The sequence below is a fragment of the Salmo salar genome, chromosome 16 (genome assembly GCF_965601325.2).
Source record: "Salmo salar chromosome 16, fSalSal1, whole genome shotgun sequence".
Lineage (NCBI taxonomy): Eukaryota > Metazoa > Chordata > Actinopteri > Salmoniformes > Salmonidae > Salmo > Salmo salar.
The window spans coordinates 20,070,384-20,096,013 of NC_138306.1; the positions used below are offsets into that span (position 1 = coordinate 20,070,384).

Genomic DNA, 25,630 nt, shown 5'->3' on the forward strand with positions numbered 1-25,630 from the left:
ATCGCAACTGACCCTATCCTGTATCTGCTACATGATTTATGTTAGATCATTTTCTTGACGGAACGTTAGTGGTGCGCTTCAGAGATGCGTCTCTCCAACAGCACAATGGAGAGGCGCGCTGGGAATGGACAAGCAAAATATTTAGCGCCCCTGCCTTTGACAAAGTGGGCACTGCTTATCAAAGGGCGGCATCAGCGCTCACCTAAAAAACCCATATGGCACTGGTTGAGAGAAATTGTCATTGTTTTGGGGCAGAACTATGTGATGTTTAACAGTGAGGGAAAAAAGTATTTGATTTTGAACATTTGCCCACTGACAAAGAAATGATCAGTCTATAATTTTAATGGTATTTATTTGAACAGTGAGAGACAGAATAACAACAAAAAAAATCCAGAAAAAAAACGCATGTCAAAAATGTTATAAAATGATTTCCATTTTAATGAGGGAAATAAGTATTTGACCCCTCTGCAAAACATGACTTAGTACTTGGTGGCAAAACCTTTGTTGGCAATCACAGAGGTCAGACGTTTCTTGTAGTTGGCCACCAGGTTTGCACACATCTCAGGAGGGATTTTGTCCCACTCCTCTTTGCAGATCTTCTCCAAGTCATTAAGGTTTCGAGGCTGACGTTTGGCAACTCAAACCTTCAGCTCCCTACACAGATTTTCTATGGGATTAAGGTCTGGAGACTGGCTAGGCCACTCCAGGACCTTAATGTGCTTCTTCTTGAGCCACTCCTTTGTTGCCTTGGCTCTGTGTTTTGGGTCATTGTCATGCTGGAATACCCATCCACGACCTATTTTCAATGCCCTGGCTGAGGAAAGGAGGTTTTCACCCAAGATTTGACGGTACATGGTCTTGTCCATCGTCCCTTTGATGCGGTGAAGTTGTCCTGTCCCCTTAGCATAAAAACACCCCCAAAGCATAATGTTTCCATCCCCATGTTTGACGTGGGGATGCTGTTCTTGGGGTCATAGGCAGCATTCCTCCTCCTCCAAACACGGCGAGTTGAATTGATGCCAAAGAGCTCCATTTTGGTCTCATCTGACCACAACACTTTCCCCCAGTTGTCCTCTGAATCATTCAGATGTTCATTGGCAAACTTCAGACGGGCATGTATATGTGCTTTCTTGAGCAGGGGGACCTTGCGGGCGCTGCAGAATTTCAGTCCTTCACGGCGTAGTGTGTTACCAATTGTTTTCTTGGTGACTATGGTCCCAGCTGCCTTGAGATCATTGACAAGATCCTTCTGTGTAGTTCTGGGCTGATTCCTCACCGTTCTCATGATCATTGCAACTCCACGAGGTGAGATCTTGCATGGAGCCCCAGGCCGAGGGATATTGACAGTTCTTTTGTGTTTCTTCCATTTGCGAATAGTCGCACCAAATGTTGTCACCTTCTCACCAAGCTGCTTGGCGATGGTCTTGTAGCCCATTCCAGCCTTGTGTAGGTCTACAATCTTGTCCCTGACATCCTTGGAGAGCTCTTTGGTCTTGGCCATGGTGGAGAGTTTGGAATCTGATTGATTGATTGCTTCTGTGAACAGGTGTCTTTTATACAGGTAACAAACTGAGATTAGGAGCACTCCCTTTAAGAGTGTGCTCCTAATCTCAGCTCATTACCTGTATAAAAGACACCTGGGAACCAGAAATTTTTCTGATTGAGAGGGGGTCAAATACTTATTTCCCTCATTAAAATGCAAATCAATTTATAACATTTTTGACATGCGTTTTTCTGGATGTTTTTGTTGTTATTCTGTCTCTCACTGTTCAAATAAACCTACCATTAAAATTATAGACTGATCATTTCTTTGTCAGTGGGCAAACGTACAAAATCAGCAGGGGATCAAATACTTTTTTCCCTCACTGAATGTGTTGATGTTGGAGATGCGTCTTGGTCAGTTTAGCTCAGAAAATGCCTCCATAGGCGACCACCTAATCCTGCCTAATGAGTGGGCCGGTCGTGCCTAGGATCCATAAAAACATTACAAAGTGTCATCATCTAAATGGCTGAGCATCTATACTGAGCACAAGCCACGCACTGCAGCCAACAAACAAACATCAGCCAGGCAAATCCATTTATTAACTCAATGCCTAATCTCCATTAGTCTCCGTTAACTCTCCATAATCCATTTTAGATTGCACTGGCTAGCCTCTCTGGATCCACTCCATAGGCCCTACACATTCAACCCCCAGCATTGGCGTTATAAAGCATATCATCAAATAATTGAACTATATTGTGAATTATTCGCATCGTCAAAATTAGGATTTAACATTAATGGAATACAATGACTAATATGGTGCAATAAATAGACCTTCATCCAGATATCTACACTGTTTGTAGGCTATATACTCATATCTCTGGGCCAGGCTCTGGAACCTGGCACTGCACTATTAGGTAGGTAGGCTACTTTCTTGACTTCTGCATTTCTGTAAAGATAAAACAGAGATAGATATGCTATTGTATATAATGCACCCAACTGCTTTTTGGACCTGTCATGTATGTTATAAACTCACAGGTACAAAATGTTGCCTTCATCTCAATGGGTTCAGGGCATCACCTCAAGAGAGCAGCAATATTATCACTTTGGTGCCAGGCAGAAAATATAATTTGATGCGGGTATTAAAAAGGGCTGCGCGCTATCACGCATGCGCATTCATTGGGTATTTGAAGAACAGGAAACAAACCTTTCAACAGCTCAAAAGCGTAACGAAACGTGAAAATTGTGAACGCTGCCGAAACATCAGAATACTTATACATCGGCAGATAACAGAGATAGAAACAGCATCGAAAAGTTGTTTTCAAGAGAAGTCATTTTAATAGTGCTGCTTAGAAACAATTTGTTTGGCTAGCCTGGGTGCGAGGCAAGGGTTGTGTTTGAATCTCCGACTCGGGGGAGGCGCCCTCGTTTTAGCTTGTGCATGTTGAACATTTTCTTTTTAACTTTTACACCTTTTGGGGAATCTGCTTGAAGATGGGGTGTACTCTGAGTACGGGTGATAAGGCGGCGCAGGAGCGCAGTAAAATAATCGACAGGAATTTACGGGACGACGGGGAAAAAGCAGCACGGGAGGTCAAGCTGCTCCTGCTCGGTGAGACCAAGACGGAGTGTCGAACGAATGTTTGAATGAAAAGTTAGCTTGCTGGCAAACCTGAGCTAGCTTATATTGCTTAACTATATATCTAACAGTTGTATACAGTTTGTGTACAATAGTTTGATAGTGTTAACATTGACAACTTTGCTGAATGAAATGAAATTGAACAAATCCAAATTGCTAGCTAGTTAACGTTAGCCTAGTCAATAGCTCGCTAACTAGCTACTTAGCTAGCCCTGTTGGATAGCAAACCACTGGCCATGCAGCTAGCCAACAACCCCATTCTTAGTTAGCTATTAACTGGCTAGCTAATCTCTCAGGTGTCACGGCTAGCTAACTGTAGTCTCAATCAGGGCCCCGTTTCCCTATAGTGATGGAATTTAGTCTTAGTGTTTTTAACTATGCATATTTCCTACAACGGCCGAAGATGTACTGTAATTGCGTTTCCCAAAACACCACGCAGAGAAATCGGTCGTTAAGTGCTTTGTTGGAGCATGTCTTTACTGATTGGTTCGAAAGGGAGCGCTGCTCTCGGATCATCTTTCTCAATTCAATTATCTGTAATATTATAAATATTTCACACTGACGGATCATCTCCTAGAGAGTTAACCCAATAAATTTGATAAGTCACCGATTTGGAACGTTGTGCACATGTTAGGCTACACATCATGAAATGGGCATATATTGAGACAAGTTAGACAGTAGCCTACAAGAAGCAAATAACTCGATTGAACATGACATGTATTTCAACATGCTTGAAATAGGCCTATTTTATACTTTAATGTAGTTCTCGCTTTTCATTTGAAGCGTCTCTTTATACGTCGCTTGTTTGTCTCAGGTGGAGACATGGGCAATTTGGGATTGGTAGTCAACTAATACTCGGCGGCCACAGAGAGACGGATAAACCATGTTTAGCGGAGATATTTGTATAAAGTGACGCGAGAGGGCAGGAAAGCAACCAACGACGCATTAATGGTACTTTCAAGAGAACTGGGAGAGGTCAACTCGTCCGTGATCTTAGAGGCCGAAGTTTCCAACTTGTAATTCCGAGTCGGATGACCGGCGTTAAACGATTTTCCCCAGTTTTTTTCCGTTCCCAGTTGTCTTGAACACACAAGTCTAAAGTCGGCCATTTCCGAACTCCAAGTTGTTTTGGATGCGTATTGGCTGTTCTAATGCCTAGTTTACGTCGACTCGTGATGTATTTCATTACGCCGTACATCTTGCCTCACTACCGAACATACAAGTGGCGTGTTTTGTAACGCAAGATGGCGAACCTGGCTATTTCATTCAAGACAGGATAAATGTATTGTTTCAGGTGACGATAACATGTTTTTCCTCAACTTTTTTCTGTAACTCCATAGGAAGTCAAGCTAGCTTGCACTGTAGAGCAGCTAGCTAAAAACTACTCTAGGTTGAAGATACCATTGTATCTTAAGTTTATTATTATGGTAATGCTGTTTGTTTTTGGTTATAGTTATTAGGTAGAGGTCGCTGGCTACAATGGTATCTTCGGCCTAGCTTTTAGCTAACTAGCTGCTCTGTAGTGTACGCTAGCTTGACTTGCTATAACGTTTGAGGAAAAAGTATCTAAACAAAACATGTCTTATTATTACCTGAAACTATATATTTATCCTGTGTTGACAGTTTGCGGTGGAACACATGAAGTTGCATGTACTTTTAGAACTATAAACTAATATGTTCAGTAGCGTATTATTTTTCCAGTAGTATATGATTTCTTTCATTTCTGCGTCCTCTAGCCACTTTGAGCAACATATACAGTAGCGTTGGGTGGTATGTCAGTGACTCTGTACATTGACCTGGCCTAACCTCAAATTCCAAGACGTTCACAGCCTTAGTCCTGGGGCCTGAGGAGGTTTTAATATAGGGCTCATAACATTTCTTTAACGTAGGGCTCAGGTAGCATCAGGCATTCATTTTCATCCCGATCGAAGCTCTAATCAAATCCAGACATTTATATCCCGGGATAATATTTCATATGTTCTTGGGATGGAACATTTGTAAAACATCAAAAGTATTCAACCGTAGTTGAAAACGCAATAAATTGCGGAACTATTTTTATTTATTATTATTTTTATTTTTTTTATTCTCCCCAAACTTATTTGAGAGCAAAAGTGCAAGGGCAACAATATACTGTATTTGGTGAAACAGTAGTGAACGTTAGAATTTAGTAGCAGCCATATGACAAATCACAGTAGCTAAATGTATGAATCCATAACAATCTCGCTAGAAATGGACACAGATTCTTCTACTCTCCTTTTTGCTTTAAATGATTCCCACAGCATAAGAATACGTTTTGTTGTCAGTCAACTACCCAAGTTGTTTGTTGTGTGACGTTCACAGGCTTTATAGTTTCTCCGTTTGCTTCCCAAATAGACTTGTGTTTTGTGTTTACTACTAAAATATTAGATATGTTTTGTATTTTGCAATTGTCGCTTTTGGTTTTGTCCATAGGGACAGAAGTCAAGCTCTGAATTTCTCCTTTTCATTAGTTGTCTTTTTTCCCTGAGTGTTTGAAAGTGAAACCTGAAGTCCTAGCATGCTGTCTGTGTGATGTGTTTACATGCAAATACTCTGCATCTCCAACCTGGCTTCCCAGAAAATGTCCATTGGCAGCTCAGGCAGCCTAGAAGAAGTGAGTACCCTTGTGCACGATTAAGGCACATTCCAAGGAAGATGGATATTGTCATGTTTATGATTCTGTTGTTGGGATGGTTGTTGATACATTTTGTCAATGTAACATACAATGATTACTAGTGTTCATCAACGAGCTACAGTACATTTGCAAAAAGTGCAACCCAAAGCCACTGTAGGAAACTTCATAATAGATCATTTGGATGCTAACATGGAAGTCTATGCTACCAGTCTTTCTTCCCTAATCTTGTGATTTTAGCCTAAACTTGGATGGCCAAGATAACTGAGTAGCTTGTCACTTTCCTCACCCTGTTGGTTGTCCTGAGTCTCTAACAACAGGTGGTTGGCGGTTGCTTAGCAACATGCACAGGCTGGTTCACATTACCAGCTGTGAGGGAAACTGTGGGCTAAACAAATGCAACTGGGGCATAATGAAGCACTCTCACCTGACTGCTTCTTGAAGACCTAGCACGGTTAACCAAACTCACCTGACTCAAAGGCTTGGGGATGAACCAAATGTTACCTGGGCAGTGGCTCTAAGACAAGGCATGATGACCCTAACTTACATGGCTCTAAGAGTATGGGATGAATCTAACTTTCCTGCCTACCCCTATGAGCCAGTAGGGTCTTTGGCACAAAGCAGCTTTCCCCAACCATTAGGTGCTCTGCATCCCGGGCATGTTCCAGTACAGGTCGTGTTAGTTGCAGTATCAGATCTCACACCTGGGGCACAACACAATGTGTGTTCTGTAGGGCTATCTTGGTCAACTGAAAGTCGTCTGTTCTTTCGACTAATTGATTGGTTGAAATTTTAAAACGTGTATTTTTCCATTGGCACACCCTGTGTTTCCAAGATGATCAACTATACTGAACAAAAATATCAACGCAACATGCAACAATTTTACTGAGTTACAGTTCATATAAGGAAATCAGTCAATTGAAATGAATTAGTTAGCCCCCAATCTATAGCCTGTGATGGCTTAGGCCCACAATCTTAGGAGCCAGGCCCACCCACTCAGAATGAGTTTTTCCCCACAAAAGGGCTTCATTACAGTCAAATACTCCTCAGTTTCATCAGCTGTCCGGATGTGGAGGTCCTGGGCTGGCATGGTTACACGTGGTTGTGAGCAGGGCTCGCAAATACATTTTTCCTCGCTGTCCCAAAATGTAATTTCAACTGTCCCAAACTGAACTTGAATATATATTTATTTATTAATATTTGTTTTTTTATATATATATGCCAACATGGGTCTAGGTCACTTGCAGTGCTTTTAAAGTAATTGGTGTATTTCTAAAACAGTCTATATTGCATAAACTTGTTTAAACCTTTTTGCATCTTAATGAAAACAGAAAAATAACCATTACATTTAATAATTATCATTGATTAATTGAACATGTATACAATATCTCAGAGAACAATGTTATTGTGAACTGGTTACTGAATAAACTTAAATTATAGACGTTACATTCTACCACCAGTCCCATTTTTAAACAACATAACTCAAAAATATACAATAAAGAACGTGTGCGTGTGTTCCCCAGCCTTCACTTTCTCTGCTTCACCCTCACCTTGACCTTGTTGAGAGCCACCACTTGCTAGCAGCCAGGGTCTAAAATGAACTTTTTGGTACCCCACCACTGGCAGGTAGATGGAAAAATACATCTAGCAGCCACAATAAAAATAAAAAATGTTTAGCAGCTAGAATATATTTTGCTGAAATTCCACAAAAAATTTGATTAGCATGTATTGTTAGGTTTCTAAAACAATACATTTATTATTAAGAAGTAATGTGAAATATTTCATTTTTTTTGTGATCCTAGCCTTTTAACCAAAATATCAGATGAGACAATTGTTCACCTTCCACCTTTTAAGGGTGGGAGGTTACCGTGGTAATGCAACTCAAGTCATGTTTGTGCCCTGAGCGATTGAGTCTGACTAGTATCCATGTTGCTTCTCTTCCCTAGCATTTGAAAGTCTAACATTGTTTTGTTCACAAGCTAGGTTGTTTTTCAATGAAAATGGCCAAGGAACACAAGGACAACGTCTCACTTCAGTAGACTTACATTTCAAGTTAATTAAACTTTTATGCCTGTGCGCTTTTAAAAATGAATCTGACTCTCTGCTCTTCATGTCTGCATGCACAGCCCCCAGCCAGGCAGTGTTGCAGCGCAAGGCAGAAATACTTTGCACATTTTAGTGTGCATTTGGTTCAGGTCAGGGAGATAGAACCATATTCTCTAGAATATCATAGTAGCTAGCCATAGCCTACATACTATGCAAATGCACACGTAACCTCAGCTCTGGGCCGGCAGGCCCGCAGACAGGCTGGGAGAGTGAAATGTGTATACTAATAGGCCTATTTGCTCAACATTGGTATGATGTTATACATTTCCATAACCAAAATATTTACATTTGCGATGCCTAGCCAGCCGTATTATCGTTTGAAACCTGGACGTTTTACATAGCCTATCTTAACTTGGCGCCAGAGAAGATGGCTGCTGTTTTAATTGGTGCTTAACCAACCGTGCTATTTTGTTAGTTTTTTTCGCATTGTTTGTAACTTTGTGTGTATATAATGTTGCTGCTACTGTCTCTTATGACCGAAAAGAGCTTCTGGACATCAAAACAGCGATTACTCACCTCGACTTGGACAAATACTTTTTTATTTTAATGAGTCGGACGGGAAGGATATACTCCCAAACTATTATAGACTACAAGGGGAAGCACAGCCGAGAACTGCCCAGTGACACGAGCTTATCAGACGAGCTAAATAACTTCTATTCTCGCTTTGAGGCAAGTAGCACTGACACATGCATGAGAGCATCAGCTGTTCTGGACGACTGTGTGATCACGCTCTCCGTAGCTGATGTAAGACCTTTAAACAGGTCAACATTCACTAGGCCGCAGGCCCTAATGGATTACCAGGACGTTAACTCCTAGCATGTGCTGAACTGGCAAGTGTCTACGCTGACAATTTCAACCTCTCCCTGTCAGTCTAATACCAACATGTTTCAAGCAGTCCCTGTGCCCAAGAACACGAAGGTAACCTGCCTAAATGACTACTGACCCGTAGCACTTACGTCTGTAGCCATGAAGTGCTTTGAAAGGCTGGTCATTGCTCACATCAACACCATTATCCCAGAAACCCTAGACCCACTCCAATTTGCATACCGCCCCAACAGATCTACAGATGATGCAATCTCTATTGCACTCCACACTGCCCTTTCCCACCTGAACAAAAGGAACACCTATGTGAGAATGCTATTCATTGACTACAGCTCAGCATTCAACACCAGTGCCCTCAAAGCTCATCACTAAGCTAAGGACCCTGGGACTAAACACCTCCCTCTGCAACTGAATCCTGGACTTCCTGACGGGCCGCCCCCAGGTGGTAAGGATAGGCAACAATGCATCCTCCACGTTGATCCTCAACACCACTTGTGTCATCGAAACACTTAATGATGGTTTTGGCGTCGTGTCTGGCCATGCACTCATAAATGTACAGGAGGGGACTTAGCACGCTAAGGGTACATGCTCACTAATGACTGCACGGCCAGGCACGACTCCAACATCAAGTTTGCTGATGACGCAACAGTGGTAGGCCTGATTACCAACAACGATGAGACAGCCTATAGGGAGGAGGTCAGAGACCTGACTGTGGTGCAAGGACAAAAACCTACCCCTCAATGTGATCAAGACAAAGGAGATGATTGTTGACTACAGGAAAAGGAGGATCGAGCACGCCCCCATTCTCATCGACAGGGCAGTAGTGTAGTAGGTTGAGCGCTTCATGTTCCTTGGCGTCCACATCACCAACAAACTAACATGGTCCAAGCACACCAAGACAGTCGTGAAGAGGGCACAACTAAACCTGTTCTCCCTCAAAAGACTGAAAATATTTGGCATGGGTCCTCAGATCCTCTAAGTTCAACAGCTGCACCATCGAGAACATCCTGACTGGTTGCGTCACATCCTGGTTTGGCAACTGCTCGGCCTCTGACCTCAAGGCACTACAGAGGGTAGCTCGTATGGCCCAGTACATCGCCTCTACCAGGCGGTGTCAGGAAGGCCCTAAAAATGTTCAATGACTCTAGCCACCCTAGTCATAGACTGTTTTTTTTCTCTGCTACCGCATGGCAAGCGGTACCGGAGCGCCAAGTCTAGGTTCAAGAGTCTTCTAAACAGCTTCTACCCCCCCCCCCCCCCCCCCCCCAAGCCATAAGACTCCTGAAGATCTAATCAAATGGCTACCCAGGCTATTTGCATTGCCACCCGCCCCCCCACGCTGCTGCTACTCTGTTATTGTCTAAGCATAGAAGCATAGTCACTAACTCTACCTACATGTACATATTACTTCGACACCGGTGCCCCCACACATTGCCTCTACTGGTACCCCCTGTATATAGCCACATTGTTATTTTACTGCTGCTCTTTAATTATTTGTTGTTCTTACTTTTTTTTTTATTTTTTTTTTTTTAAAGGCATTGTTGGTGTAGGGCTTGTAAGTAAGCATTTCACTAAGGTCTACACCTGTAGTATTCGTCGCATGTGACAAATACGATTTGATTTTAATAGCCTACAGCCAAAATCTGACCATAGGAAAAAAGCAAAGATTTCCTGATATGCCATTAAAACCAGCATTTATTCTACTGTCCAATGGCAGTAAGGCACAATCCTTGTTACATTTTCAGATATTCCCTCTAAGTTTCTACCATTAGCCTGTATATCCATCTCTACTGCATTTATAAAAAAAAACGCTCGCATCAGGTGCGTGTTTTAGAATGGTGTTCTCCCATAATAGCATTTTGGAACATTCCCTTGTCTCAGCCATTTGCGTGAACACATTGCTGCGCTTGTAATGTAAATTATTCATAGTTTATCCATTTTTAAGCAAAATGTTGATCTTTTTCATCATTCTTCTTTGTTTAAACATTTTAGTATGGCACCACTGCTGTATGCACTTCTGCGGCACAAAGGCGTTTAGGGACCGGGGAGAGAATGCAAGAACTTAAAACTACTATTTTTGGTGCAAAATTTCCAAATGACATCAGTTTGTCAGTTAATAGAAGGTTGTGAAAACAACCCAACATATTTCTGATAAGATTTCAGTTTGGCTTGGATGCATATTTTATGTGGTTTGAAATACGATAAACTCTCATAATGCTTATAAAGATTGATACTAACTGTGCATTCACTCAAGATGCTGAAAGAAATCACATTTCTTCTCTCGTGTTCCTGAGTAACGATTTAAGCTTACATTTTGGTGTATCATTTTACTGCAAGAACTGGTCCAGATTTCAGTTCCCATTTAACCCCTCTGAACAGTAGGCTACAGTTCCCTTGATGTGCCATAGGCCTGCGTGCCTTCAGAAAGTATTCATAGTGGCTTATTCCACACTTTTGTTGTTACAGCCTGAATTCAAAATCTATTAAATAGTCTCTCTCATCTACACACAGTACCCCATAATGACAAACTGGACCATTTTTTTTTGTTGTTGACATTTTTGCCTGCATTTGGCTTAGGGGTGGATGATATGAAGTAAAATTCAAATCACTATTTTCCACTGTCCGGACAATAACGATATACTGTCCAATTTAAATAAATAAAAACGGATGAGCCCTTCAAAGTTTATAAATGACAAAATATTGCTTTTAACCTTACAGAAACAGTGGGCAATGCACTTTTATTAATATTTTTCTGTGGCAAAACTGTGCAAACATGAAACAAAAGTATACGAGTTAAATAAATATGCAGTAAAAAAAAAAGTTCTCAGTATGTAAAGAGTTAACTTTTTCCTGACAAATATAAATGCAGTCTTTTTCAGCACAACACCGATCATTATGAATTTAAGTTGTAAACCTTTTCAAACTAACTTTTTCAAGCATTAACCAGACATGTATGTTTCTCAGTTCACCATGTAACGATTCACTACCTCCCTCTTCACAAGTTCTGTGCCAGGAACACCAGTTTCTGGCTTCAAAGTTGCCCTGTGGCTTGTGACCACACTGCCCCCAATGCTAAATGCTCTCTGAGGGTGAACTTGTGGCAGGGATGCCTAATGTAAGAAGCTCCCATGGCTCTACTCTGACTTATTTGCTGATTGTGGAGCAGTGGCAGCTTCTTTCTCTCTCTCTGGTCCTCTTCAAGAGCGAAGTTTCCCACGGCTGTGTTCTCTACCAGGAACGCTTCTGTCTCGGAGGCAGCTCACCTTCACCCCAAGGTTCAAGACCACCTACATGACCACTGATAAGCTTATCAGTGGTCATGTAGGTGGTCTTGAACCTTGGGTCCAGAAAGGTAGCCATGGTGAGCAGCTCATCTGTTTCAGGGTCGGTGTATTTGTCATTCAAGTAATTGAGGACCCTCATCTTAATCTCTCGGGTCAGTTTCGCTTCGCCCTCATTTGATTTCAGATCCTCGTCTTGAACAAATGGAGGACCGGCTTCAGATAGGAGACACACGCATGTCTCTGACAGGGCATCTGTGAAAAGCTGGAGGGGCTTAAGTGCTGCTGTGATTGATTCAAAGACCTCGATGTCTTGCCAGGAGGGTGCAAGGTGCAGTTTCTTTAGTTTTTTTTTATTTTGTTTCTGCTGCTGCCAGGACTTGTGTGATGGCCTTTTCCTGCTCCAGGATTCTTTCCATCTGAAGTCGGGATTCTGTGATGAGCTTGTGGAGGGGCAGGCTCCATTTATCCTGTGCACTTGTCAGGGCCTTCTGCCTCTTCCACCTCGGAAAATGTGCTGAGCACTTGCTCACTTCTGTGTCCTGGGAAACCCGAGGTTCGTTTTGTCCGCTCCTCTCTGAAAAATAAAATGGTGAGAAATAATTACATATGAATCACAATCATTCAATAGAAATAACATTGCATCTGATGTAATTACAATTTACAGCATGGACACTGGACATGATTACAAATTGAATCCATCTATAGAATTACATACAGCTGTAGTGATTGTGAGAGCTATGTTGGTTTAGAAAACAAACATTTATTGAGTAGGCTATTTATTATTGAAAGAGGATATATTGAAGCCATAGGCTAATGTATCAATTATAAATAAAAGCAATGACATCCATGTAATGTTTGTATATTGCACACACTTACAAATTATAGATTTGCATGGCTGTATATATTCGGCTTAACGTATAAGAAGGACCCGGCAGGGTAGTCGGCTATAACTTAAGCAGAGATAAGGAATACAATAGTTGTGTATTTGAAGTAATTTTTCTACCTAGCTGTGTTTTGGACGTTGAGACTTACCAATAGCAATGTGTAGCCTGTGTCTGAAACACCCCTAGTCTTGTCCATTTGTTCAGCTCCAATGCTTTGACGGTGTTCTGTCGGTAGTCATACATACTTTGCGCTACTCTTTCAATCCCCAGGATGAAACTGCCTCCCTCAGCACAGATCAGTCTGAGTAGACTTTGCAAGTTCACTGTCATGCAGCCTCTGAGTGTTAGAGGGAAAATGGAGCTACATGCTTGTAACTTTACAGCAAAGACAACTGCTTGTTTCTAGCCTAAACGGTGCTTGCTTGCTTTCTGCACATTTTATAGAATTTCACAAACCATGTTGCGAGTCGTTTTTTAAATTAATCCCGGGTCGCCGATTATTGTTTTGGTGACAAACGTTGTTCAGTCATGTTACCTAGCTAGCTAACAACCTGTTAACTTGACAATAGGTTTAGGCAAATTTGATTTGGCACAGGAAAAAAGGAAAATGTGTGCTACCCATGAGTAGTCCTTCAAAAGGTAGTTCATATAGGCCTGAACTATATATAAATTTCTTTCTGGTGCTCAAATTATTTTCGGTGCGTAATGTTTAAAAAGGGAGCAATGTGTGTTTGTGAGCGACAGGTGTGTATGAGAGTGAGGGAGATGGTGTGTGTCTGTTAACACTGCATGAAACCTTCACTCTTCTCCTCACTGACACAATGACGTGCAGATCATTTATGCGTGTATATCACAGGAGGTTTGTGGCACCTTAATTGGGGAGTACACGCTCATGGTAATGGCTGGGATGGAATGCTATCAAACATGGTTTCTATGTGTTTGATGCCGTTCCCGCCATTTATTATGAGCCGTCCTCCCTTCAGCAGCCTCCACTGATGTATATTCCTTTTTCCCATTCCTCCAGCCAAATCACAGGTAGGCCTTTGCAAATATTAGCAACTCAGCTGTTCTCTGCAGTATTCTATTATACAGTGTGAAGTTCAGTTCAATGTGTAGTATTGAGTGGAAGTGTGCTTTAATTTTTCTCTCCTCACTGTGGTATCGCGATACTACTCAGTATCATGATACTTGGCCTGGTATTGTTGTAAAACACTTCTTATTATCGTGACATTCCTACTCATATCTATCTTTGCCTAAGTGGATGTGACGCTGTGGATGGTGTACACAACCAGTTAGTCAGAGTATAATGTGGGATGCTAAGTCTTCCGCATGCCAGAGCTATAATCTCATTGGTAGGAAGATCCAATTAATTAATCCTATTAAACTAGAGCCTGGTAAACTCCTGTTAGGGCAGATCAGACATTTGGTTTCCCAGCGTTGAATAGCTATGAGCTACTCAGTCCTTGGACAGGTTAGTCTCATAGGGCCTTGTGCAAAACGTGAGTTAGGCTTACATGTGTGGATCTCAAATTAGGATCTAGCTCAAGTCAAAACAGCCATGAATGAATGGAGAATGTTAAGTCTATCACTCATTAATTGGCCTCCTCTGTTCTCTTTCCCTCTCTCTCTCTCAGGTGCTGGGGAGTCAGGGAAGAGTACCATTGTCAAACAGATGAAGTAAGTTTCTCGTTGTCTAAATAGTTTACGGAAATGTTCACTTTAGGTGTATCAATGTCGTTCCATAACACATTTGAATAACAGGCAGTTAGGCCTAGTTGATTATTCATGCTTTCTTTCTCTCCTGTTGTCCTACTCCGCCATGTCTTGCTACTTTCCCTCGCTCTCTCCCTCCCCTCCCAGGATCATCCATGAGGCGGGCTATTCAGAGGAGGAGTGTAAGCAGTACAAGGCGGTGGTGTACAGCAACACCATCCAGTCCATCATCGCCATCATCAGAGCCATGGGGCGCCTCAAGATAGACTTTGCTGAAGCAGCCAGAGCGGTGAGTGGAGTAGGACACTGGGAGATCTACACACTGATTCAAGAGCAGTTTTGTGCTTTTTTTATATATATATATATATATCCATCCATGTATCCGTGTCGTGTGTGTGTCCCCCCCCGTATATCCCCCCCCCCCATATATCCATGTATCCGTATGTATGTATGTATGTATGTATGTATGTATGTATGTATGTGTGTATGTATGTATGTATGTATGTGTGTATGTGTGTGTGTGTGTGTGTGTGTGTGTGTATGAGTATATAGTTAAGATTAGGTTTTGTGAGGGCAAGCTGATCCTAGGTCTGTGCCTGGGAGTTCACTAGTGGTGGTGGTTAGTCTATGGGGTCAAATGGCAGGGGATAGGCTTTGGCTATAAGAGGCATGGGGAGGGATGATGGTAGTTTTAATGGTGAGGTGAAGAAAAGTAATTCCCAGCTCAACCTCTAGCCCTGAGCTCAAAAAGATACAAATTGGTGCTATTTCGTAGATAGTGGAAGTAAGCAATATAGAGCAACTTCACCCAGCCAGGTTACCAGAAGGTCTGTGAGGAATCTTAGGTTTAAAACAATAGGGAGAATTTCTGAATAAACCCTACCTTACCGCTTCTGCCTCCTAACCGTTAGTTGTTTCATGTCCCCTACCAGGATGATGCTCGTCAGCTGTTTGTGCTGGCGGGATCGGCAGAGGAGGGCTTCATGACCGGTGAGCTGGCCGGGGTCATCCAGCGCCTCTGGAAGGACGGGGGGGTCCAGTCCTGCTTCGGCCGCTCACGAGAGTACCAGCTCAATGACTCGGCTGCCTAGTGAGTAACACACACACACACAGTCCTGCTTCAGAAAGTACAGTAACCTCCTCCACACAACTGCAACATTCAACAAACTGCTAACACTGACCTCCCTATCCATCATTCTCTCCCAGTTATCTGAATGACCTGGACAGGATAGCCCACGGAGCGTACGTGCCCACCCAGCAAGACGTGCTGAGGACCAGGGTGAAGACCACCGGCATCGTGGAGACTCATTTCACCTTCAAAGACCTCCACTTCAAGTGAGACAGTCCCCAGTGTACCCACTCTGAGTGCATCTCAATAGTGTCTGAAACCACCTCATTTAACAGTTGTACCCACTAGTGCTCCTTTTTGACATAACCAACGTTACACTAGTGTATACACCCTTGTGTTATACAAGGAAAATTGTGACAGTAAAGACTTGTGAAGAGCAGCATCAACAACCTCTGCATAATCAAAACGGCTACTTTGTGAGAAGGTGTTAAAGTTCAGTTAGCCATTATGTGAAAGACCAGTGGCCTGGCTTTGGCCCCATGTGAGAACAGGTATGCCAGCGCCATGGTCTAGTGAGGCACGTGTGCCGGCCCACGTAGATGGAAACAGAGAAGTTTGAGCCTTGTGGGTAAAACACTGAGGTAAATCCTGTATGGAGATGCGCCATAAGGTGGTCTCCCAAAAGACGTCGGCATTAGAGGTCGACCGATTCAGATTTTTCAACGCCGATACTGATTATTGGAGGACCAAAAAAAAACGATACAATTAATCGGCCAATTTTATTTGTAATAATGACAATTACAACAATACTGAATGAACACTAATTTTACCTTAACATAATACATCAATAAAATCTATTTAGCTTAACCTTCAATTTAGTTTAAATAATGCAAAAACAAGGTGTTGGAGAAGAAAGTGAAAGTGCATTATGTGCCATGTAAGAAAGCTAATGTTTAAGTTCCTTGCTCAGAACATGAGAACATATGAAAGCTGGTGGTTCCTTTTAACATGAGTCTTCAATATTCCCAGGTAAGAAGTTTTAGGTTGTAATTATTATAGGACTATTTTTCTCTCTACGATTTGTATTTCATATACCTTTGACTATTGGATGTTCTTATAGGCACTTTAGTATTGCCAATGTAACAGTATAGCTTCCATCCCTCTCCTCGCTCCTACCTGTGCTCGAACCAGGAACACATCGACAACAGCCACCCTCGAAGCAGCGTTACCCATGCAGAGCAAGGGGAACAACTACTCCAAGTCTCAGAGCAAGTGATGTTTGAAATGCTATTAGCGCGCACCCCGCTAACTAGCTAGCCATTTCACATCGGTTACACCAGCCTAATCTCGGGAGTTGATAGGCTTGAAGTCATAAACAGCGCAATGCTTGAAGCATTGCAAAGAGCTGCTGGCAAAACGCACGAAAGTGCTCTTTGAATGAATGCTTACGAGCCTGCTGGTGCCTACCACCGCTCAGTCAGACTGCTCTATCAAATGATAGACTTTATTATAATATAATAAACACACAGAAATATGAGCCTTAGGTCATTTAATATGGTCGAATCCGGAAACTCATCTCAAACAAAATGTTTATTCTTTCAGTGAAATACGGAACCGTTCTGTTTTTTATCTAACGGGTGGCATCCCTAAGTGTAAATATTCCTGTTACATTGCACAACCTTCAATGATATGTCATAATTACATAAAATTCTGGCAAATTAGTTCGCAACGAGCCAGGCGGCCCAAACTGTTGCATATACCCTGACTCTGCGTGCAATAAACGCAAGAGAAGTGACACAATTTCACCTGGTTAATATTGCCTGCTAACCTGGATTTCTTTTAGCTAAATATGCAGGTTTAAAAATATATGCTTCTGTGTATTGATTTTAAGAAAGGCATTGATGTTTATGGTTAGGTACAATTGTGCTTTTTTCGCAAATGCGCTTTTGTTAAATCATCCCCCGTTTGGCGAAGTTGGCTGTCTTTGTTAGGAAGAAATAGTGTTCGCAACGAGCCAGGCGGCCCAAACTGCTGCATATACCCTGACTCTGTTGCAGAGGTGACACATTTTCCCTAGTTAAAAGAAATTCATGTTAGCAGGCAATATTAACTAAATATGCAGGTTTAAAAATATATACTTGTGTATTGATTATAAGAAAGACATTGTTTATGGTTAGGTACACGTTGGAGCAACGACAGTCCTTTTTCGCGAATGCTCACCGCATCGATTATATGCAACGCAGGACAGGCTAGATAAACTAGTAATATCCTCAACCATGTGTAGTTAACTAGTGATTTTGATTGTTTTTTATAAGATAAGTTTAATGCTAGCTAGCAACTTACCTTGGCTTCTTACTGCATTCGCGTAACAGACAGGCTCCTCGTGGAGTGCAATGTAAAGCAGGTGGTTAGAGCGTTGGACTAGTAAACCGTAAGGTTGCAAGATTGAATCCCCAAGCTGACAAGGTAAAAATGTGTCGTTCTGCCCTGAACAAGGCATTTAACCCACCGTTCCTAGGCCGTCATTGAAAACAAGAATGTGTTCGTAACTGACTTGCTTAGTTAAATAAAGGTGTAAAAAAAAAATACCGATTTGTTATGAAAACTTGAAATCGGCCCTAATTAATCGGCCATTCCGATGAATCGGTCGACCTTTATTCGGCATGCTTCAATTCGGCTGGCGGCTAAGCGAACCGAACGCATGTGCTCGCATACTCCCTTAAAAGACCTTTGCTTGGAAAAACTAGAACAAAACAACAATAGTACTTTGTCCGTTTTGAGACACTGTAGCCAGTATACACTTCCGCAAAGTCAGAATGAATCTAAGATAACTCATGAAATCTGTCATTAATTTAAGTTTTTCCCAAGGAGATCTTAGTCGTACAATTTTACATCTAAGATGTTTGGTGCAGTATTTCTCAACGGAAAAAATGTCCATGAAAACAAGTCGTGCCTCGTTGAATGACGACTAAGACCTTATTGAAGAATCCCTACATTTGACCAATCAGACGAAGGGGTGTAGAATTAGGCTCCCGACTTCCAACTGGCCTAAAAAAAAAAAAAATCTGTGCTCGAACAGCCCCCCCCAAAAACCTTACCTACTTCCAAAACTAACAGAAATGTCAGAAAATGTTGTATTTTCACAAACTCTTCTGAACTGCTTTGGCTGGGAAGCATGCCTTAAGCCAGCTGATGACACCCTCTAGTCTACAGAGGGTTCAGTTCAGGGCTAAAGTTGACCAGCTGTAGTGTTCATGAGGAGTGTGATGGTTTGGGAGAGAATGCAAAACATTTAATGTAGAGCTGTTAAAAAATCATTTTTGAAAGTTTTGTGTGCGTGTTTTGCTCATGCATACTGTGTATTTTCTCCCCAGAATGTTTGACGTGGGGGGTCAGAGGTCCGAGAGGAAGAAGTGGATCCATTGCTTTGAGGGAGTCACCGCCATCATCTTCTGTGTGGCGCTCAGTGACTACGACCTGGTGCTGGCCGAGGATGAGGAGATGGTGAGACTCATCCCTCGCTCTCAGCCCTTGCTCATCAGTCATTGATATTACTCTCCCTCTGTAATCCTTATACACTCTCACTCAAGCGTCGGTCGTCTTTGTCATCTCATTTACTGCAATCCCTCAGTCATCTTTCATTCTTTCTCATATGAAACAAGTGTTAATTTATCCACAGATCCAGTTTCACATTTTCTGCCCCTATTGCGTCTGGAAGAGAACTACATCATCAGAACCATAGCAACAGTTGTGAAATATCTGTTTTATATGCCTTTAAAAAAATATATACATTTCAAAGAACAAACTTGTATGGTGCGATACCCACAAACACGTGTAACTAAAAGCATTGTGTGGTTGTCTTTCTGTCCCTCAGAACCGGATGCATGAGAGCATGAAGCTATTTGACTCCATCTGCAACAACAAGTGGTTCACAGACACCTCCATCATCCTCTTCCTCAACAAGAAGGATCTGTTTGAGGAGAAGATCCAAAAGAGTCCTCTCACTATCTGTTACCCGGAGTACGCAGGTAAGAGACACACACACACACACACACACACAGTGATATATATATATATCTATATATATATATCAGCTACTCTACAAATCATCTTCAATCCCACATTTTAGTGATACTGTGCTAAGCCTTGCTCAGGTTGAACGCACAGAGTTCCAGGTCATCTTAATTGGAGTCACGTTGTGAAGATTATCAGATCTCACCACACCTGCAGTCAATTCTGTTTTTCCTGTGTTTTTATATCATACTGTAAAACAGCTGATGAAACTAACACTTCAGAAGTGTAGAAACATTTGTTCACTGTTATTTCCTGATAGTTGCTGGTTGAAAATACAATCTACACAGGATCTTCTAATCAGCAGGTTTGCATGGGCGGAGGTTACAGCTTTCCATGGTGACATCACCATGTGCTTAATTGTTTAATAGACCAATAACGGCTAGTTTTCAGTTCTCTGAGTGGTCAGGCCACTCCTAGACAGTCTGAGCAAAATTCTTGCTTGAGAAATATTTAGCTAACAAGCTATTTTTGCCCATATTTTTATGGAAATCTATTACAGTAAGGTAGTTCATTGTTACCCAGAAATTATTTGAAATGGATATAATGGCTGCATAGGGCCTTTAACATCTCAGGAACTCACAATGGTGAAGGTAAAAGACTAAACTAATTTATGGGTATCTCTCTGTCTCTCTTCGTCCTTGCCCCGGCTTTCCAAGGCTCCAACACGTACGAGGAGGCGGCGGCCTACATCCAGTGTCAGTTTGAAGACCTGAACAAGAGGAAGGACACCAAGGAGATCTACACCCACTTCACCTGCGCCACCGACACCAAGAATGTGCAGTTTGTCTTCGATGCAGTCACTGACGTCATCATCAAGAACAACCTGAAGGACTGTGGCCTCTTCTAGGGTAGTCAGAACATTAATATATCTTATAACATGTTAGACTCAATGTTCTTGAAAGGCAATTACATGTTGTAATAAAGGTTGTATTAAGACTTTCTAGAGTCTAGCCTGGACAGATGCTCAATTCCAAATCAGCCCCCCTAGCCTGATGCCATTGTGTAGGTCTGAAACAATTGCATAGGCATTATGGCATGGTACCTAGTACATCAGCGACGTTCTCTAAACATTGTTTTACCCTCTTTCTGTACAGGCAGTGTGGTGGCCAGCGTGTGCTCAGTGACCTTTTCTTTGGGACGTCTGTGGCTGGAGGGGGTTGGATCATGGACACTTTGTAGAGAACCTCACTTTTAACCTCTTAACTTTAAACTCAAAGTTTTTAAAATGCCATGTAGAAAACCGTTTAAAATATTTGTACAACTCACTATGGCTGGAGTTTTTCACTGTTTTTAAGATTTTGTTTTAACCGGTCAAGTTATTTAAAAAGGGATGGAGGGGGGCCTTTGCATTTGTTTCTTCTAGGAAAGGAATGGACACATTTTTGTGTTTAGGTACTTGTGCCTTTGCATGCCTTAGTTCCAGTGTTTTTTGTTTTTTGGGCTAAATGGTAGATGTTATAATTTAATCTCCCCCCGCCCCCCACACAAAAAAATTATCTCAATATTTGGTTTCTGTGACTGATGGCTGAGAATTAGTGTCCATGGAAATAATGGAATAGACCAATTTTAAGACCAACTTGCTCTTGATGAGCGCTGTGTGTCTGTGTGCATGACTGTGAGTGCCTTTGCTGCATCACTGTTTGCTTGTGTGAGTGCGTGCAGCTGTTTGACTTGGCGTATATGAATGTGTGTGTGTGTGTGGCCATACAGTACCAGTGAGAAGTTGGAAACCCTTGAATGAATAGGTGTTTGTCTTTATTTTTACTATATTCTACATTGTAGCATAATAGTGAAGATATCAACACTATGAAATAACAGAAATGGAATCATGTAGTAAGCAAAAATGTGAATCAATCTATTTAAAATGTTTGTTTCTTTGAAGTAGCCACCCTTTGCCTTGACAGCTTTTCACACTCTTGGCATTCTCTCAACCAGGTTCACCTGGAATGCTTTAATAACACTCATGAAGGAGTTCCCACATGCTGGGCAATTGTTGGCTGCTTTCATTCACTCTGCGGTCCAACTCATCCCAAACCATCTCATTTGGGTTGAGGTCAGGTGATTGTGGAGGCCAGGTCATCTGATGCAGCACTCCATCACTCTCCTTGGTCAAATAGCCCTTACACAGCCTGGAGGTGTTGGGTCATTGTCCTGTTGAAAAACAAATGATAGTCCCACTAAGTGCAAACCAGATGGGATGGTGTATCGCTGTGGTAGCCATGCTGGTTAAGTGTGCCCTGAATGATAAATCATGAGTGTCACCAGCAAAGCACCCCCACACCATCACACATCCTCCTCCATGCTTCACGGTAGGAACCACACATGCAGAGATCATCCGTTCACCAACTCTACGTCTCACAAAAGAACAGTGGTTGGAAAACAAAAATCTCAAATTTGGACTCACCAGACCAAAGGACAGATTTCCACCGGTTTAATGTCCATTGCTTATGTTTTTGGCCCAAGCAAGTCTCTTCTTATTGGTGTCATTTGTAGTAGTGGTTTCATTGCAGTAATTTGACCATGAAGGCCAGATTCACACAGTCTCCTCTGAACAGTTGATGTTGATGTCTGTTACTTGAACTCTGTGAAGCATTTATTTGGGCTGCAATTTCTGAGGCTGGTAACTCTAATGAACGTATCCTCTGCAGCAGAGGTAACTCTGGGTCTTTTCCTGTTGCGGTCCTCATGAGAGCCAGTTTCATCACAGCGCTTGATGGTTTTTGCAACTGCACTTGAAGAAACGTTCAAAGTTCTTAATTTTCTGCATTGACTGACCATGTATGTTGTAAAGTATTAGACTGTCGTTTCTCTTTGCTTATTTGAGCTGTTCTTGCCATAATATGGACTTGGTCGGGCTATCTTCTGTATACCAACCCTACCTCGTCACAACACAACTGATTGGCTCCAACGCATTAAATAAAATAAAATGTATTTATATAGCCCTTCTTACGTCAGCTGATAACACAAAGTGCTGTACAAAAACCCAGCCTAAAACCCCAAACAGCAAGCAATGCAGGTGTAGAAGCACGGTTAGGAAAAACTCCCAAGAAAGGCCAAAACCTAGGAAGAAACCTAGAGAGGAACCAGGCTATGAGGGGTGGCCAGTCCTCTTCTGGCTGTGCCGGGTGGAGATTATAACAGCACATGGCCTAGATGTTCATAAATGACCAGCATTGTCAAATAATAATAATCATAGTAGTTGTCGAGGGTGCAACAAGTCAGTAACACAAGAGTAAGTGTCAGTTGGCTTTTTCATAGCCGATCTTTGAGAGTATCTCTACCGCTCCTGCTGTCTCTAGAGAGTTGAAAACAGCAGGTCTGGGACAGGTAGCACGTCCGGTGAATAGGAAAGAAATTCCACAAATGTACTTCTAACAAGGCACACCTGTTAATTAAAATGCATTCTAGGTGACTACCTCATGAAGCTGGTTGAGAGAATGCCAAGAGTGTGCAAAGCTGTCAAGGCAAAGGGTGGCTGCTTTGAAGAATCTCAAATATAAAATATATTTTGATTTGTTTTAACACTTTTTTGTTGTTTTGGTTACGACATGATTCCATGTGTTATTTCATAGTTTTGATGTCTTCACTATTATTCTACAATGTAAAAAATAAACCCTTGAATGAGTAGGTATCAACTTTTGACTTGTACTGTAAGTACAAAGGGACTTTCTTACTTTTACTTGTCATGCTCTCTGTCTGGTTTCTGGAAAAGTGACCAAAAAGGCAACATAATGTAATTTGACATCACGTCGTTGGGGTGATGTTGCAGGCGGTAACATTCCTACACAATCATTTTAAAGAAACTTTGAAAAGAGGATGACAACTACAGCATTGTAGCAGACAGGATCATAGATATAAAGTGCAAAGCTAGACAAAGGGAGGTGGATGGGTGGGAGTGCACTGTTATGATGATGACGACGATATGATTCGTAATGGTTTCAGGTTACATATCTGCCCCCACCCCTTGGTTTCCATTGGATGGGGACGTTAGTGGACTAATTTCCATAATTTTGCTAATAAATAGTTGCTGTGGTAAAACCACAGCATCCTTCACAATGATGACTTGTGTTTCTTGTCAATTTTGGGTGACTGGAAAAAAAGAAAAGAAAAACAACAGCCACCTTTTGGCTTGCAACATTGACATACAATGAGTATACCAAACATTAGGAACACGTTCCTATTGAGGACCCGCCTTTTTCCCTAAGAACAGCCTCAATTCGTCGGGGCATGGACTCTAAAAGGTGTCGAAAGCGTCCCACAGGGATGCTGGCTTATGTTGACTACAATGTTTCCCACAGTTGTCAAGTTAGCTGGTTGTCCTTTGGGTGGTGGACCATTCTTGATATACACGGGGGGAAACCAGCAACGTTGCAGTTCTTGACAGACTCAAACAAGCGCGCCTGGCACCTACCACCATACCCCAGTCAAAGGAAACAAAATCTTTTGTCTTGCCTATTCACCTGTAATGGCACACATACACAATCCATTTCTCAATTGTCTCAACTTAAAAATTCTTATTTAGCTTGTCTCCTCCCCTACATCTACGCTGATTTGAAGTGGATTTAACAAGTGACATCAATAAAGGACCATAGCTTTCACCTGATCAGTATGTCATGGAAAGAGCAGGTGTTCTTAATGATTTGAAGTGGGAAATGCACTCCACAAATTTGCATTGAACAATACATGTGGTAATTTATAACATTAGTTAGTTCACAGCACCTTCTATAGGTGATCAATGCATACTGCATACTATACTGCTGGTCTGTTGTAGTAGTACATACTGTAGGTAGTAGCACATTAACATCAGGGATTTTTCTTCTACAAAAAACAAGCACACAAGGAATCCTCAAGAAGACTAAACTGATGGGCATCACGGATACATTCAGAGGAGGTTATCCAATCAGTTCTTCTACATCTACAAGACAAACCCAAAGCTAAATCTGTAGATATGCCAAACAGCCATTATGACTTGTTACTCACTTTGTTCTCTCTAGCATACACTTTAACCCACATGCATGTCTGTGGCAATGGTTGGTTGGATTTTGGTCCCTAGACCACTCAAGTCTCAACAACACCTTTCCCTTGTGTAAGTTCAACTTCTCAGGGACCACATTATGATAAAGAATTCTGCATGCACACATATCAGTAGATTGCTATGACACTGATGTGGTTCCTGAGAGTTTAAAACTATTTTCCAGGCATTGTGGGCTATCATCTAAAACAAGACCAAATCAATAAAAACTCCCAAGATGCCATGCTTACTCTACTTCCTGGTAAACACGTGCTTACAACTCAATGTGTTGCATGGCAATACATTTTTCTGTTTTCTAATGTTAACTAAGTTCAGTTTGCTTTATTGTTTGCTAAAGTAAGAACACTTAACTACTGTATTCACCATATTTCAGATAACTTTCATTGGGTCTGCCTGTGTTGGTGTGCCAAGTGATGAGACTGGAGAAGTGAACAGACCGCTAGCTGCAAAAAAATCTGTGTGTAGATTCCATTTTACATATGAGTGATCCCAGGAAGTGAACCCACTACCCAGGCATTACAAGTGCCATGCTCTTATCAACTGAGATACAAAGGACCAGTAGGTGAGCGGCCTATCCTTACCCTTTGGTACAGATTGCACTAAAGTCATGGTGAGAACAACAAAGAGTAATGTTTCCATTGTCTGTCTGTTGCAGATTTTTCTGCCTGATGGTTGGTGGACGTCACTCCTGCCTCAGCAGTAGGAGTGGGTAAGCCAGGCCCTGTTTCAGACGGACAGTTCTGGGAATGTTGAGTACATTCCACCAGAGCTACATTTTTTTCCAACCATGACCTGGAAAACGCTGCACACTCCTGCTCATGTTCCCAGGTGATTTTATTTATAACAACGTTTCAACCCTTAGGTCTTCATCAGGCAT

General features: G+C 41.9%; 1 protein-coding gene across 1 annotated transcript; it reads left to right on the top strand.

Moving 5' to 3' along the window:
- The first annotated feature begins 2,661 nt into the window (after nucleotides 1-2,661).
- On the top strand, nucleotides 2,662-23,780 carry LOC106573324 (guanine nucleotide-binding protein G(i) subunit alpha-1). Its single transcript, XM_014148277.3, has 9 exons — nucleotides 2,662-3,092; nucleotides 14,500-14,542; nucleotides 14,726-14,867; nucleotides 15,511-15,668; nucleotides 15,785-15,913; nucleotides 19,022-19,151; nucleotides 19,522-19,675; nucleotides 20,378-20,569; nucleotides 20,816-23,780. The coding sequence occupies exons 1-8, from the start codon at nucleotides 2,975-2,977 to the stop codon at nucleotides 20,566-20,568; spliced, it is 1,065 nt and encodes a 354-aa protein (XP_014003752.1). The 5' UTR covers nucleotides 2,662-2,974; the 3' UTR covers nucleotide 20,569; nucleotides 20,816-23,780.
- The last annotated feature ends 1,850 nt before the right edge of the window (nucleotides 23,781-25,630 follow it).

Excerpts from the sequence above, each read along its gene's own strand:
- LOC106573324 (XM_014148277.3), top strand. The coding sequence starts at position 2,975 with ATGGGGTGTACTCTGAGTACGGGTGATAAGGCGGCGCAGGAGCGCAGT. Across the intron at positions 19,152-19,521 it reads TGGCCGAGGATGAGGAGATG|AACCGGATGCATGAGAGCAT; the intron begins GTGAGACTCATC and ends TCTGTCCCTCAG. Across the intron at positions 19,676-20,377 it reads CTGTTACCCGGAGTACGCAG|GCTCCAACACGTACGAGGAG; the intron begins GTAAGAGACACA and ends CGGCTTTCCAAG.